This window comes from Osmerus mordax, chromosome 6 (assembly GCF_038355195.1).
Source record: "Osmerus mordax isolate fOsmMor3 chromosome 6, fOsmMor3.pri, whole genome shotgun sequence".
Lineage (NCBI taxonomy): Eukaryota > Metazoa > Chordata > Actinopteri > Osmeriformes > Osmeridae > Osmerus > Osmerus mordax.
Window position 1 is genome coordinate 1,115,424 of NC_090055.1, and position 16,068 is coordinate 1,131,491.

The 16,068-nt window shown below is 48.4% G+C and overlaps 1 protein-coding gene across 1 annotated transcript in view; it reads left to right on the top strand.

Annotated features, from left to right (window-relative positions):
* The first annotated feature begins 272 nt into the window (after nt 1–272).
* Nucleotides 273–16,068, top strand: part of kcnn3 (potassium intermediate/small conductance calcium-activated channel, subfamily N, member 3) — an 18,555-nt gene continuing 2,759 nt past the window's right edge. The window contains 8 exon segments of the mRNA XM_067237331.1: nt 273–281; nt 7,871–7,960; nt 7,962–8,144; nt 8,147–8,408; nt 8,411–8,522; nt 8,575–8,728; nt 8,730–8,886; nt 8,889–8,982. Of these exon segments, the coding sequence (XP_067093432.1) occupies nt 273–281; nt 7,871–7,960; nt 7,962–8,144; nt 8,147–8,408; nt 8,411–8,522; nt 8,575–8,728; nt 8,730–8,886; nt 8,889–8,982 (1,061 nt within the window).

Here is a 16,068-nt window from a genome sequence, read left to right on the forward strand (position 1 = left end):
TGTAAGTCATACTTGAGATGGGTTTTTTTTTAATTGTGTTTGATTTATGGTGATTCTTTTCTTTCTCTGTCAAATGTGTAATGATTAAAATAACTTTGTTTTTTACGGATGGGATCCTCCTTGAAAAGTGTTTAACAAAATTAAATTGACCAGCAATGTTTATCCCAGATTTGTTATTCTGTCCCTTCCTTTTAGAAGCTGCCATCCAAATGTTTTCCCTTTTATGAAGGTTTTTAAAATGCTGCAGTTAGGAACAGCCGTCGTGTGACAACATGAACACGGTCAGTTGAAATCATCCATCTAGACCTGAGGTAAATATAGATACATTTACATTTAGTCATTTAGCAGACGCTCTTATCCAGAGCGACTTACAGTAAGTACAGGGACATTCCCCCGAGGCAAGTAGGGTGAAGTGCCTTGCCCAAGGACACAACGTCAGTTGGCATGACCGGGAATCGAACTGGCAACCTTCGGATTACTAACCCGATTCCCTCACCGCTCAGCCACCTGACTCCCTACTGGATACTTTTCTCTTTTTTTTTTACCACTGCAAGTCGACAGGTTTGGTTTTCCTCAAAGATGGAGTACTGCAGGTTTCCTGAACGCAGGTTAAGCGCGCAGGCCGTGTGTCCACGAGGAACACCAGGTTGGTGATGCAAATGAGCTGTAGTGGAGCGCTGGAGCTTTAGAATAAAATATTAATTTGGCAAATGCTTTTATCCAAAGCTACGTACAGCACGGGGGGCCTGTGACTTCTTGATCTGCAGTTTAGTGCTTTTACCACCGAGCTACACTCACAGCAACTGGGTAGATGAGGTCTTCAAATTAAAATGTCTTGAACAGGTCTTTTTACAGGTTAGGTCACAGGGCTTTACTCGTGTACTCTGAGCAATGGGGAGTGAACTTGCTGTTCCCTCAGTGGCCACCAGGTGGAGTCCTCAACGTGGAAGACCGGGAGAGAGGGAGAGAGACTGTTTAGAGAGGCAACATTACATCAGCCCCAGGTACCTGTTTGTCATGGCTAGGGCCAGACTGATCCACGGGGAAGTTCCCTTATCAGTATCTGAACAGTGTTTCATGCTTATCTTAGTAAAACCACATCTAAGTGATGTAGCGGAAGATCTGGGTTGATCTGTGGTGATTAGCCAGTATTGCTAACCCCCTGTATAGCACTGTAGGGTATGGTGTGTTCACTGTGCGTGTGTGTGTTCACTGTGCGTATGTGTGTTCACTGTGTGTGTGTGTTTGTGCGTGTCTGTGTGTGTATGTGCGTGTGTGTGTTCACTGTGCGTGTGTCTGTGCGTGTCTGTGTTTTAAAGTAGTTCTCATTTTGTGGGTCGATCTTAATCGTGATCTCTTGACCCGTCAGTTGGCTTCATTCTGTCAATCTCCCACCCCGATCCAATCAGTCATCTTCAGAGAGGAGGGGGGCGGGACTAATGGAAAGAAAGGAACCAGATAAGGGTGCTAAAATTGACAGGCAAATAGAGCTGGGCATGCAGACTGAAATATTAGCCCCAGACCACGGGTGAAATGAGCCAATCGATGCGTTCCGATGGAAATAAATGAGAATGAAAGGAGGGAATACATGAAGGTGAAGAAGAGACAGAAATGATCTGAAAAAGTAGAAAATTAGATGTATCTAGAAAACGTTTCCCCCACTAGCAGTGACTAAAATGAGACAGAGAGGGATCACTATAAGCAAGAGAGGAGGAGGGGGGGGGGTGCGTGAGACAGAGAAAGAAAGTGTAGAAGAGGGGAAATCTGTCAGTGTCACTTAACCGTGAGGGTGCAGACAGCTGACTAAGATGTTGAACCATCACACACACTCCCGTCATACACAAAGCTGCCTGTGTCATGCTGACTCTGTGAAACTCAAGTTAGCCCCTGAACTACTCAAACACTTGACTGTGGCTTCAGGGTGACAGATGCAGCCCTCCACACCCTCCCACTTACTGCCCTCACAGCATGAAGAGGAAGAGGCCTCGCACGCTTAACTTACACAAACACAAATACATACTTGGAACAAACGGATAGGATTTTTTTTTTTGTTGCAAGCTTTAGAAACAATACTCCAGGTGTTATGTAAACAATCGAATCTATCCAATCTTAACATTAACGCAGTGTGCTGCACTGATAGTTAAGGGTAAATAGATTAATTTGTCGTGGATGTTGGGTGGTGCAGCATGGGTACACACAAACACAGAAACCTTCCCAGAAGAAGTTTCAGCAATATGCAGGTAACCCTTTTGACTTAAAATATATTTAAACTATTTTGTTTGTGAGTTATGTGGGTTTTATGACACAAAGAGAGACATATCTTCAGACATATTTGGATATTGAAGACGTATTAGATAATACCCAATTGCTCTGAAAGTACCAAGTCAATGAAAATAATTAGTTAAAACAAGTTCAAGACAAATTCGATGTATTTATTGCACAAATGTGAGGTGCAGGTGTCTGTTACACTCAAGTTGAGTATCACAGAAGACTGGACAATGAATACAGGAAATCAAGAGAGTATATAGTATCACAATATGGGAGGATACAAGATGATTAGCATAGCCTTTGCAGGCCCAGTCCAATAACAATGTGTGCTAGACAGCTTTTGTTTAGGTAGGGCTCCTAGAAATGGCCTTGTCACGCCTTCTATTTTCCTCATTCACAGTTGCATGGCATTAAACACTTTGGCAATATTGTGACCTCTGACTTTCATTAGTGACACAAGCCTTCCCGTGTCACACATTACAAAGACCCAATTTATGGCTATGCAGGCATAATAAAACAGCATAATGACAGTTTATCAATTATACAAGAAACAATTCATAGATAGGCATATTTCTCTCCTGGACATAACCAAGGGTTATGTGCTCATGAGCTTAGTATTGCAAGGTATAGATCAAACATTGTTTATTATATTCATAACATTTCAGACAGTATAGAAGTAATAAAGTAGTCATTATCTTTAATTGCTGTTAACTAATCAATGGTTTAAGGATAGACCTCTTCAAGATGTAAGGTCATTTACACCACCTATTTATAAAATGACAGGCCAACCTAATCTTTCTCTAATCATTTTTTATTCAATTTTCTCTCAATCTTTATTAACCCAACCATGATTGATCTACAACACATCAGTGTGGTCATGTTCTGTTTAATTTGGCTTTCAACCAAGGCTATGACCATCTCTTCCAGAGCCCTGCATGTCTGTGTGTCCTTTCATGAAAAGGGCACAGTTGTTCTGAGGCGAGATGTTCCTCGCCAGCAGCTTCCTGGTCAGACGGCAGAGGGGAACACCCACACCCCACCCCTCTCTCTACACCCCACCCCTCTCTCTACACCCCACCCCTCTCTCTACACCCACACCCCACCCCTCTCTCTACACCCACACCCCACCCCTCTCTCTACACCCACACCCCACCCCTCTCTCTACACCCCACCCCTCTCTCTACACCTACACCCCACCCCTCTCTCTACACCCACACCCCACCCCTCTCTCTACACCCACACCCCACCCCTCTCTCTACACCCACACCCCACCCCTCTCTCTACACCCACACCCCACCCCTCTCTCTACACCCACACCCCACCCCTCTCTCTACACCCACACCCCACCCCTCTCTCTACACCCCACCCCTCTCTACACCCACACCCCACCCCTCTCTCTACACCCACACCCCACCCCTCTCTCTACACCCCACCCCTCTCTCTGCACCCCACCCCTCTCTCTGCACCCCACCCCTCTCTCTGCACCCCACCCCTCTCTCTACACCCCACCCCACCCCTCTCTACACCCCACCCCTCTCTCTACACCCCACCCCACCCCTCTCTCTACACCCCACCCCTCTCTCTACACCCCACCCCTCTCTCTACACCCCACCCATCTCTCTACACTCCACCCATCTCTCTACACCCAACCCCACCCCTCTCTCTACACCCCACCCCACCCCTCTCTCTACACCCCACCCCTCTCTCTACACCCCACCCCTCTCTCATCCACACTGCCCTCTATTTATCTCACTCGCCCATGCTCTCCCACTCCCTCTATTTGATTACTCTCTCCCTGCTCGACAGTTAGAGTGCAGTTCTGTGGGTTTAGTCCATCTGCATACAGTGGTTTGTTTGAAGCTGTGGGTTATCCCCCACAGCGCCACCAACCCCCCTCCTAATGTAATCTGTGCCATTAGGATATGAAGGAGATGGTGGAGCATGGCTATTACAGACTGTCTGATGGAGTGATGCCAATCCCTGGAGGTCTATTAGGGGGGATACCAGGAGGTCTCCCCGCATCATCTTTTCTCGTCAGTTCTGAATTTACGGACTCCATCACGCTCTTCTGAGCGACCCTGACCTCATCAGAACTGATGACTCTGCGTGGACACCATTTTCCTCTCTCTGAGGGGGTTCGCTTGTGCTTTGGGGTGATGCTGTCAACACGTTTTGTGTTTCTTTGTGTTTTTTTGTTTCACGTTTTGAGGGCGAATGCCTCACAATTTCACAGCCAATCAGATCGCCGTGGGGCGTCTCACTCTTTCATGAATCAATCACTCTTTTTCATCTCCTCCCCCTCACTGCCTTCCTCTTTCATATTATGCTTGTCAAAAATCTATATGATTCATGTAATTTCTTGTCACTCGACTTGCACAAGAATTCTCTCTAAGACCAATTTAGAAAGGAATGGAAAAGGGGAATTTGTCTGTATTTTCAAGGGTTGGCATAGCAACGGCCTTACAATGCATTATTCCTTTATCTGTTCCATTATTCACATTTTCCTCACTTCTATTACAAACACCCTAGCCTACAATATTGGGTAACCTTTCCAATTCAAGGTGGGATAACCTTTGCAATACAATGAACCCTGCCTTTCTTTCCTCCTCTTTCCCGCCTTTACATTTCAGACTAAAATCTCACGATTCCTGATCAATGATATGTCAAAGCCTACACAATTTTGAAATTCAGTAGTGTACCACTCTATATTTACAAACAGTATATATAGCTTTTACGTAGTACTAATCCACAAAATAATTGTTCCCCTATTGTAAACACAACCTGCCCAGCTTTATTTGTGGCTGTCTTTATCCTGACTTTGTCAACTAGACAATGTCTCCGAGACATACGAGCATATTGGTTAGTAGACAACGTCTGGACAAGACTATTGCTGGGCAGGTTGTGTTAACATTAGGGGAACAAATAATTTGAGGATTAGTAGGCCTACAACGGTGAAGTCGATCACAGCTGCGTCCTATGACGTCAGTGTACTCTTCCTGTCTCTCTGCGTGACCTTTAACCTTACCCGGGGCTTTGGAGAGAGCGCGCAGCGCACTGAACTCTCAACTCGACCGTTGACAGAGTAGCTCTGCAAATACCGGGATAAATATTCACCCATATTATTATTATTTTTGCCCCAGACCCCTTTCCTCCTTTGCCTCTCTATCTGAGTTATGTGATGTATAATCGAATCTAAATGTCTCTATCTCATTATGTATCTATTTCTCCTTCTATCCGTATCCCTATCCGTTATCAAATGATGTGAGACCTAGTTCAACCCCTTCTCGTTTAGGTCCGGAAGTGCCCTAATCATCGCAGTCACCATGACGACAGTGATCGCTGATGAGGTGTCTGTATAAACCGTCAAGCACGAGAGAGCCAGGTGACATGACATACGGTAGCCTATGCCGTAGTTCTTATATCCGTGGATGCACTCCCAGAATATGCGATTAATGTAGGCCTATGTTAGATTCCGTTCTGTCTGGATATTACACACAAGGTTCTGCCCTAATCTCCTGCCACACTATTCCACGTGCATTTATCCGATTTAGAGCGCAGCCGCCAACAACACAAGCACGAGACAGTTTCTGTTGGATGCGTGGAATATTAAACCCTTCTCAGATCCAATCACGGGGTTAAGCTGTTGTACAAAATTAATAATGACAATAATAATATGTAATAGGATAGCCTACGTATAGTAAAATCTTGCTTGGTGTACAGGTAGACGAGCCGACAGTATTCCGATCATGGTTTAGAGCGAAATTCTGGAGTTATTATTTTATTCTGCACAGACCATCATCCTTATCTGTTCGGCAGTTGGCCTTTCCGGGAGGCCGAGCGCAGAGAAGCGCGTTATCGGATGACGCGCGCTCCGTGTCCCCCTCCCTTTCGCCTTCCATTAGCGATTGTCTGTTCATTTTGATAGAAAATCGTTTGTTGTTGTTTTAAAACAAAACACATGCTTGAGTTGCCACATCATGTTACTGAGAAGTCGTTGACACGAAGGAATGGTTTAACCTATACGCTGACAGGAGAGCTAATCTAGGCTATTCATTTCCCGATTTCTTAAAGCCGTCTCGGTTTTTAACAACACGTAACAGGTGCCAAACACGTCTCGCAAGGGATCTTCGTAGCTGCAGGTCCGGTTCAAAGTGTTGGGTACTGGGCTTTATTGACGGTGAGATGGAGTAGCATTATGAATGACAGCGTTTGTTTAGTGGGTATATTGACATGTATTCATAGTTTGTGCTATCTCGCTTCTCTGCCTGCCTGTCCAATGAGAATTAGTAGGCGGAGAGAGAGGAGAGAAGTTGGTCCGTGGAGTGAAAGTGAGAGACGGATTCAGAGAGGCAGAGCATTAGATATCATGACCAAGAGGAGTTGGGAAACATATTGCTTTAACAAATTGTAATTTTAATCTGTAGGCTATATTTAATTATTTCCAATGTCGAGACGCCAAGTTTTCAACATTTTCCAGCTAAACCCCAGCTATCAGAAATGCAGTCGCAACAGTGGGTTCATCATCATATCATCATGAAAGATTTCCTGCTGTCATTTTTATAGACATTGACATGATCGAATAAGGTTCGTCATTAATCGATCATTGGATAACAAATTCCTAGATTTATTTGCACCGCTTCACTAAAGGAGCCGGCGTCGAACGATTTAGCAAATCATTTCGAGAAAATACCTTTTGGAAGCCGAGGACCTGTCGGGTTACCACCTATATGAACGGAAGCCAAGCGAGCAATGATGGAATGGCCGTGACAACATGAAAAAGAAAAAGTGTGGAGGTCTATATCCATCCAGCCAGTGATTCAACACTTCTGACCTGGGGACAGAGACGGAGAGGAGAGGTAGGAGGGAGAGAAACAGAACTGTGTGTGTTTGATCAGAGAAAACCCTGCCTTAGATCATTGTACTTTGCGGGATATTTTCAGCATGAAACATTGTCATATAATACATTTAAAGACGCAAGTGAATGGCATACAATAATCAACAATAGCATATATTTTGAAGATGAATCCTACTTAAAGAGAAGACTGATTTATAGGACAATCATTTGTGTTATGTAAATGAGAGGATTTCCCCTCCCTGCTAACAATAACACCCAGATCCTGATGACATTTGTATGACAGATTGCTGGAAGGGGAGAGGGGGACAGCAAAGGGAGGGACAAGGCACTTGGGGATATAAAGAGAGAGGGAGAGAGAGGGAGGGTGAGAGAGGAAGGGAAAGAGAGGGAGGGAGAAAGGAGACCGTGGTACTATCTGTCTCAGTCTATCAGAGAGGTTTTTAAGTGTGACTACATCTCTCCTCAAGCCTAGGTCTCGTTACATCCACCTCATAAGTCATCATTCCATCTCGCTCTCTCCTTTCTGCCTCTCGTAGCTTTGCATTCATCCCTCCCTTCTGTTCTGCTTCCTCACTCAATCTCCTTCTTTCTTCCTCACATCATTTCACTTGTTTATTAAACTCTCTCAAAATGTTCCCCTGTCCCCTCTTCCCTCTTTCTCTCTCGTTCTTTCTCTACCCCCCCCCCCCCCCCCCTCTCTCTCTCTCTCTCTCATCTCCTCTCTCTCTCTCTCTCTCTCTCTGGTAGAAGCCGGGCGAGTCATCCTCCCAGTCCCAACCATGGAGCCCCCCCCCCTCTCTGAGCCTGGCTCTGCTGGGAGGGAGCGAGGATGAGGACCCCACGCTTCCCCCTGCCTCTGAGTGGTATCTCCCATCCGTCCATGACCGGAAACTACCCGGGAACAAACCACTCCAACCACATGGGGGGATCCAGCTTGGACCGTCTGAACGGGAGCACCCCGTCCCCCACCACGCCTAGCATGCCGCTGTCATCGCTCTCCAAGCTGCCCGTGTCCTCGGCGGGGGGCAACCCCTGCCCCCTCCCATCCCCAACGCCCTCCACCCCACCAGCACCCCCCTGTCCTCCTGTCTGGGCTCCCAGCACAGCCTCAGTGGAGAGAACTCCCCCGTGTACAACGCCCTCTTCTACTCGTCACACTCCCCCTCCATGGAGCGAGACAGGGACAGAGACAGGGGCAGTAAGCACAGACAGGCCAGCCCGCTGGTTCACCGCAGGGACAGCAACCCCTTCACAGAGATCGCCATGAGCTCCTGCAAGTACACAGGAGCGTCATGAAGCCCCTCAGTCGGCTCAGCGCTTCCCGCCGAAACCTCATCGAATCAGACAGCGGCAGCGACACCAAAGAGGGCGGAGCTATGGCCGCGGGCGGGATGACGGCGTCCGGGGGGCGGGATCGAGAAACCCTGCCCACCTCCTCCTCTCTGGCTCAGGTCTTCTACCAATCAACCCATTACCCAGAATCCCCCAGAGATCGTCATCTCATCCAAAGAAGATTCGCCTTACGCCAGGGGCTATGACATCAGTGACTCGACCTCCAATCAGATGTCAATATACCATCAGAACCACGCCCTGGTGGAGAGCAGGGGGGGCCCTAGGTGGGTCGGGGGTTGGGGTGGGGGGAATAGGGGGTGGCAGGCAAGGGGGGGCAGGGGTCGGGGCTAGGGGGAGCACTTCCAAAGCCTCGAAGCGCAAGAACCAGAACATCGGCTACAAGCTGGGCCATCGGAGGGCGCTCTTCGAGAAGAGAAGAGGCTTAGCGACTACGCACTCATCTTTGGAATGTTCGGCATAGTCGTCATGGTGATCGAGACTGAGCTGTCCTGGGAGTTTACAACAAGGTAAGGAGGAGGGGGGACCTGGGGGGGGAGGAACACACACCTCACACACCTTCCTAACGTCACGGCCGTGTGTCTGTCTGGCTGGAGAGCTGGGCTGGTTCACACAGCACACCTCCCCCAGCGTGGCTCTGTGCTGGCCGAGAGTCCATGGTCCTCCCTGGAGCTCCATGGTCCTCCCTGGAGCTCCATGGCCCTCCCTGGCCCTCCCTGGCCCTCCCTGGAGCTCCATGGCCCTCCCTGGCCCTCCCTGGCCCTCCCTGGAGCTCCCTGGTCCTCCCTGGTGCTCCCTGGCCCTCCCTGGTCCTCCCTGGCCCTCCCTGGTGCTCCCTGGCCCTCCCTGGCCCTCCCTGGCCCTCCCTGTAGCTCATTGGCCCTCCCTGGCCCTCCCTGAGCTCCCTGGCCCTCCCTGGCCCTCCCTGTAGCTCATTGGCCCTCCCTGGCCCTCCCTGGAGCTCCCTGGCCCTCCCTGGCCCTCCCTGGTGCTCCCTGGCCCTCCCTGGAGCTCCGTGGTCCTCCCTGGTGCTCCTGCCGGAGGAACAAACAGTTGGGAGGGTTTTGCTCCGACCTTGGGTTGACTGCATCAGCCTGTCCGGTTAGTCACGTTGATCCCATGGAAGCATTGTGCAGTGTGATTGGAGGGTGGCTGGTGATGTCAATTAGGATGGCTTAGGGACGTTGGTGTGTGGGTGGGGGGGGGGGGGGGGGGGGGGGGGGGGGGGGGGGGACGACGACACAAAGTCAGTGGAGAGTGGGGGGGGGGACACACACAAAGTCAGTGGAGAGTGGGGGTGTCTCATTTGTCTGTTTAATGGTGGATGTAACAGAAGTGGCTGGACCTGCTTCAGGCAGTGTGTTTTAGTTTGACACTAACAGTGTGTGTGTGTTAGTTTGACACTAACAGTGCGTGTGTGTTAGTTTGACACTAACAGTGCGTGTGTGTTAGTTTGACACTAACAGTGCGTGTGTGTTAGTTTGACACTAACAGTGCGTGTGTGTTAGTTTGACACTAACAGTGCGTGTGTGTTAGTTTGACACTAACAGTGCGTGTGTGTTAGTTTGACACTAACAGTTTGTGTGTGTTAGTTTGAGACTAACAGTGTGTGTGTGTTAGTTTGAGACTAACAGTGTGTGTGTGTTAGTTTGAGACTAACAGTGTGTGTGTGTTAGTTTGACACTAGTGCGTGTGTGTTAGTTTGACACTAGTGCGTGTGTGTTAGTTTGACACTAACAGTGCGTGTGTGTTAGTTTGACACTAGTGCGTGTGTGTTAGTTTGACACTAGTGTGTTGTGAGGTTGGGGGACAGGCTGGGTGGCAGCGAGGCGGGTGAGGACGACCTCTGCTGGGCCGGTCCAGGGGGAGTCTCGGGGCATCTGCCCTTTTAAAAAGGCACTGTCTCCCTCTTACAATATTTATACCCCCCCTTGCTGCTTAACACTGCTTCGGTTCATCAACCATATGACTGAGCTGAGGAGAGAACCATCAAGGGCAACAAGATGAAGGCCACTCAAGGTGGGGCACAGGCAGATGAGAAGGGTCATGACAGAGATGTATGGGTGTGTGCCCTGGAAACGGAGAGGGAGGGAGGGAGGGAGGGAGGGAGGGAGAGAGAGAGGGAGAGAGGGAGAGAGGGAGAGAGGGAGAGAGGGAGAGAGGGAGAGAGAGAGAGAGAGAGAGAGAGAGAGAGAGAGAGAGAGGGAGAGAGGGAGAGAGGGAGAGAGGGAGAGAGGGAGAGAGGGAGAGAGGGAGAGAGGGAGAGGGAGAGGGAGAGGGAGAGGGAGAGGGAAAGAGAGAGGGGGGAGGGAGGGAGAGGGGGGAGGGAGGGAGAGGGAGAGAGAGGGAGGGAGAGAGAGAGGGGGAAGGGAGAGAGAGGGACCGTGTTGTGTTTAGGGATTCTGTGGTGGTCTGGTCCAGTTTTGGTACAGCGAGGCAGGTAACAGGGAGTCTATTATTACGAAAAAGGTTGTTTCTATCACTTCACTCTCACCACGTCTTATTTCATCCCCCTCTTATTACATCCTCCCCTTCCTGTGCTTTCGCTCTTTCTCCTTCTCTCCTTCCTCTGTTTGAAAAGAAATCTATTGATATGGGCTCTGGAGTAATACTTTTGGAATAAATCTTTTTCTTTCTTTCATTCCTTCTTTCTCTTGTCCCTCAAAGAAAATGGTCTCTTTTAATACTCTGAATACTCTTTTTCTCTTTGTTTCTCTGTCTGTCTGCCTCTCTTCCCCCTCTCTCTCTCCTCTCTTTCTCTCTCTCCCTCTCCCTCTCTCTCTCTCCTCTCTTTCTCTCTCTCTCTCTCTCTCTCTCCCTCTCTCTCTCTCTCTCCTCTCTTTCTCTCTCTCTGCTCTTCTTCTAGTGGGCGGTAAACCGGGGGGAGTGTGATTGGGAGAGAGAAGAGACTGAGAGAGAAATGAAAGACTGGGAAAGGAGAGAAAAAGGAGAGGCGATAATGAAAAGCCTGATATAGGTTCTTAACCCACTACCACTGTAGCCGTCTGTTGTATGAATCAAACAGCATTGTGTCAGACACTAATCAGAAACGCTATTGAATGTATTCATCAACCAAGAAAAGCAGATTATCAACGTATAGCTTACGCTTTTGTCTTAAAACTCAGTGTCTACATAGTATCATTCAGACTTTTGACTAAATCACGACCAACCAATGAGAAATCACTGTATAAAAAGGGAGGGGAAAATGAATAAATTTCCCTCACTTTTTCTGCCAGCTTTTCAGTTACTCCATGTACAGGAAGTCCTCAGAGCAGGGCCCTGACAGGAACCAGGGGGTTCTGAGATCTTCTAGATTATGAAAGCTTCATTACTGGAGACCGTGTGAATCATGCTGCTGGGGACTGAGGATGTTCATCTGCACCCGTTTGTCTCCGGCAGCCAATATTAGCCACAAAGACAGGCTTGGTAACTCAAGTAGAAAGCCGGACGCTGCAGGCTTTACTGTTTGAGAAATGGAAGAGAGAGAGAGAGAGAGAGAGATGGAGGGATGAGGAGGAGGAGGAGAGAGGTCCCTGTAGGGCTTTTAAACGAGTCTTCGGGGGGTAACCCTTGAATGATCTCTCATATTGATTATTGATATTCCTTCGCCCACACACACACTGTCTCTCCACACACACACTGTCTCTCCACACACACATGTGGGTACTCACATACTGTAACGCTCGCTACACACACACACACATTCTCCACAAGCATGCGCACACATGCATTCACACAGACACACTATGGACACACACACACACACACGCTGGAACACTGTGTTGTCAGCTGTTTTTGAGCACTCGTACAAAAGAGAAATTGCTCACATGTTCTCTCCCTTCTGAAAATGTACCCACTCAATCTGTCTCTCTATTGCTTTTTATCTTTCTCCTTACTCTATCTCTCTGATCCGCCGTCTCTGATTATGTTGAAAGAGTTTTGTCCTTTGGGGATGAATGTGTTGGATATTGGAAATAGACTTGGAATAGAGTGTGTTCCATTGTTTACATGTGTGTGTGTGTGTGTGTGTGTGTGTGTCACATACATTCCTACAGTATTTTCAGAATGTCCAGTTGCCATACCTCCTTCCCAAAATAGCCAGTTTAAGAAACAGGGGAGTCGGTTACAGGGTGAAAATCACCTACAGCAACACAAAAGGACAAAGTGTCTGTGTATCTAAAGAGACTCCTATAGAAGTGTCTGTGTATCTATAGAGACTCCTACAGAAGTGTCTGTGTATCTATAGAGACTCCTACAGAAGTGTCTGTGTATCTATAGAGACTCCTACAGAAGTGTCTGTGTATCTATAGACACGTCTATAGAAGCCCGGCACCCCCGATGAGGGCTGCAGTTTAGACTGACATTTAGAATGTTCCACAGCCCTTTGCAGAAAATCCTCTCGAACACTTAAACACATTCAGGTCAAACTCCAAACCGAGTTGGTTGTCCAGGTCATAACCCACACCCTAAATTACCTGTGTTTGTGTCACATAACACCCTCAATCATCTGATGGGGTCACCTTTTAGGAGAGTCCTCCAAAATATTTTTTTTATGTGTGTCAGGTGGCTGAGCGGTTAGGGAAGCAGGCTAGTAATCTGAAGGTTGCCAGTTCAATTCCCGGCCGTACCAAATGACATTGTGTCCTTGGGCAAGGCACTTCACCCTACTTACCTCAGGGGAATGTCCCTGTACTTACTGTACGTCGCTCTGGATAAGAGCGTCTGCTAAATGACTAAATGTAATGTCTCCTTTAGATTTTTACAATGGACTTAAGGTGCCACTGGGTTTCCATCTGAGAATAGCTGTTAAACACCTGGGTCTCCACTGCAGTACCCCCTGTTACCCCAGATCGATGGATGTTCCTCTCGGCGAGTGAAGACCAGGCCTGTACAGGCCCTCAAGGGCCAGGGTGTGGGAGGGGTATGACGGAACATGTCTATTCTGAGGGGTGTCACAGCTGTCACCAGCTGCACGTGTGAGCGTGTGAGCGTGTGAGAGTGTGAGCGTGTGCGCGTGTGAGCGTGTGAGTGTGGGGAGTGAAGTAGTGTTTAGTTTGCATGTGTCGCTCGTAAAACAAGCTTGTCATAGCGAGGTACTACAGTACACACTGGAAACAAACCCTCACTAAAATGCAGAACAAAAACATATTTCTTGTTCTGTGATTGCAACATTTTGACATGTAATAAGACACAATGACGCTTGAAAAACAAATAAATAAATCACCTGTGACCACAGACTCTCGTAAGTTGGAATGAATTATTTGCATACATTTTACTGAATGAAATGGATCAAAGTAGAGACACATTTGATTTGTTTGTCTCTAAATAACTAATGAGACAACAGCTGATGACATTACCCCTTTGACATTATAACTAACCAAGGGCTTGTGATGTCCTCCACGATTCATTGATTCTTTGCCATTACCAGATTCCCCCCAGTCCATCCCTCCCTCCTCCCTCCCTCCATCCCTCCTCCTCCTTCTCTCCTGTAAATTGTTTACATCTTGAGCCTCTTCTCTCTGTGTTAATGTCTCCACACCCCCTCCCAGGAGGCTCGCAACAATAGGAGAAGCTTTACTCTCTACTGCTCGCCTCTCCTCACATCCACTCTGCCATCCTCACCTCTGGTTTGCTTAGCTCTTTCCTCTCCTCTCCTCTCCCCTCTCCTCTCCTCTCCTCTCCTCTCCTCTCCTCTCTCTCCTCTCCTCTCCTCTCCTCTCCTCTCCTCTCCTCTCCTCTCCTCTCCTCTCCTCTCCTCTCCCCTCTCCTCTCCTCTCCTCTCCTCTCCTCTCCTCTCCTCTCCTCTCCTCTCCTCCTCTCCTCTCCTCTCCTCTCCTCTCCTCTCCTCTCTCCTCCCCTCCCCTCCCCTCTCCTCTCCTCTCTCCTCCCCTCCCCTCCCCTCCCCTCCCCTCCCCTCTCCTCTCCCTCCCCTCCCCTCCCCTCCCCTCCCCTCCCCTCCCCTCCCCTCTCCTCTGGTAGTCAGCACATGGGCCATGTGGTCGAGGGACTGTAAACGTCTTCTGATTTACAGCTGACATCACACGTTAACCAGAAGAGCCTTTCAACCCTTTCTCAATCCTATAGTTCTCCCTACTGGAACATCAGTCTCACTCTGGAGTATCGTGTGTGTGTGAATGCTGTAAGGTCTGTGTGTGCAGGGTATGTATGTGTTATGTATTATGCTTCGTCATCTCAGCAATGATTCCACCTGTTAGTGTTTACCTGCCTGTGTGTGTGTGTGTGTGTGTGTGTGTGTGTGTGTGTGTGCAATTGGGTGTGCAGGAGCAGAGTGTCCTTGTGTAATGGAGTGTGTGTTCGTCTGTCTTTGAGTTTGTGTGTGCTGGTGTCTAATTGTGTGTGTGTAAGCTTGTGGCAGTTAGTGTGTGTGTGTGTTTGAGTGTGTGTTTGAGCTGGATGGTGTTGCTCTGGTGAGGTGTGTTCCCTCTCCACTGTGGTGCCTGTTTCCTCTGGAGACTGATTGCAAGGAACCCATGCTCTGACAGGAAGAGACCCCCAGGGCAAATACAGCACACACACACACTCACACACACAAATGCACAAAACACACCTGGATGACTCTCAGCATCTACACACACACCCTTATTATAAATGTGTTCTAGAAAAAGCAGCATTTGTATGTTTGCGACGAGTGTGTCAGTGCCGTACGTTTGTGTTTGAGCTGTAATGAAGGGTTATTTCAGACTGAGGGAGTCTGGCAGGGGGAGGGGGGATGGGGATACCCTTTTTAACGTGCTGAGAGAGAGAGAGACATAGAGACATAGAGAGAGGGGGAGAGAGACATAGAGAGAGGGGGAGAGAGACATAGAGACATAGAGAGAGGGGGAGAGAGAGAGACATAAAGAGAGGGGAAAGAGAGATAGACATACAGACATAGAGAGAGGGGGAGAGAGAGAGAGACATAGAGACATAGAGGGAGAGAGGGGGAAATTGTAGATGGTTCATGTGTCAATACTGATAGAGCTCAGAAAGCGTATTAGCTCTGCATGGTGTCCACCCAGCCTTCAGTCAATACCTGCTAATCACAGGTCCACGCAAACGCACATGGCCACACTCGAAGAAGAAGATAAGGAGAGAATGAGCTGTAGGACAGACTGGCTTTCTGTTCCAATGACGACATGTCAGTTATGTGCAGCGGATTCATTCATTTACATTTACATTTAGTCATTTAGCAGACGCTCTTATCCAGAGCGACTTACAGTAAGTACAGGGACATTCCCCCGAGGCAAGTAGGGTGAAGTGCCTTGCCCAAGGACACAATGTCAGTTGGCATGACCGGGAATCGAACTGGCAACCTTCAGATTACTAGCCCGACTCCCTCACCTGACTCCCTTGTACGCTGACTCCATTCAGCATACATCACTTATTTTATGTGTTTTATACCAAACCAATTGAGCTTTTGTTTCATCTTACACCTGCCAGATTGAATGGTTTTGCTCCCAGAAAAACAACCAATTGTGGGGAGAGGAAGACCAGACGAGTGAGAGAGATTCAGGCAAGAAAACATAAAAATGACACAAAGAAGAGAAGTGTTTCTTCTGTGTGGGTCTAGGGGAGTCAGGTGGCTGAGCGGTGAG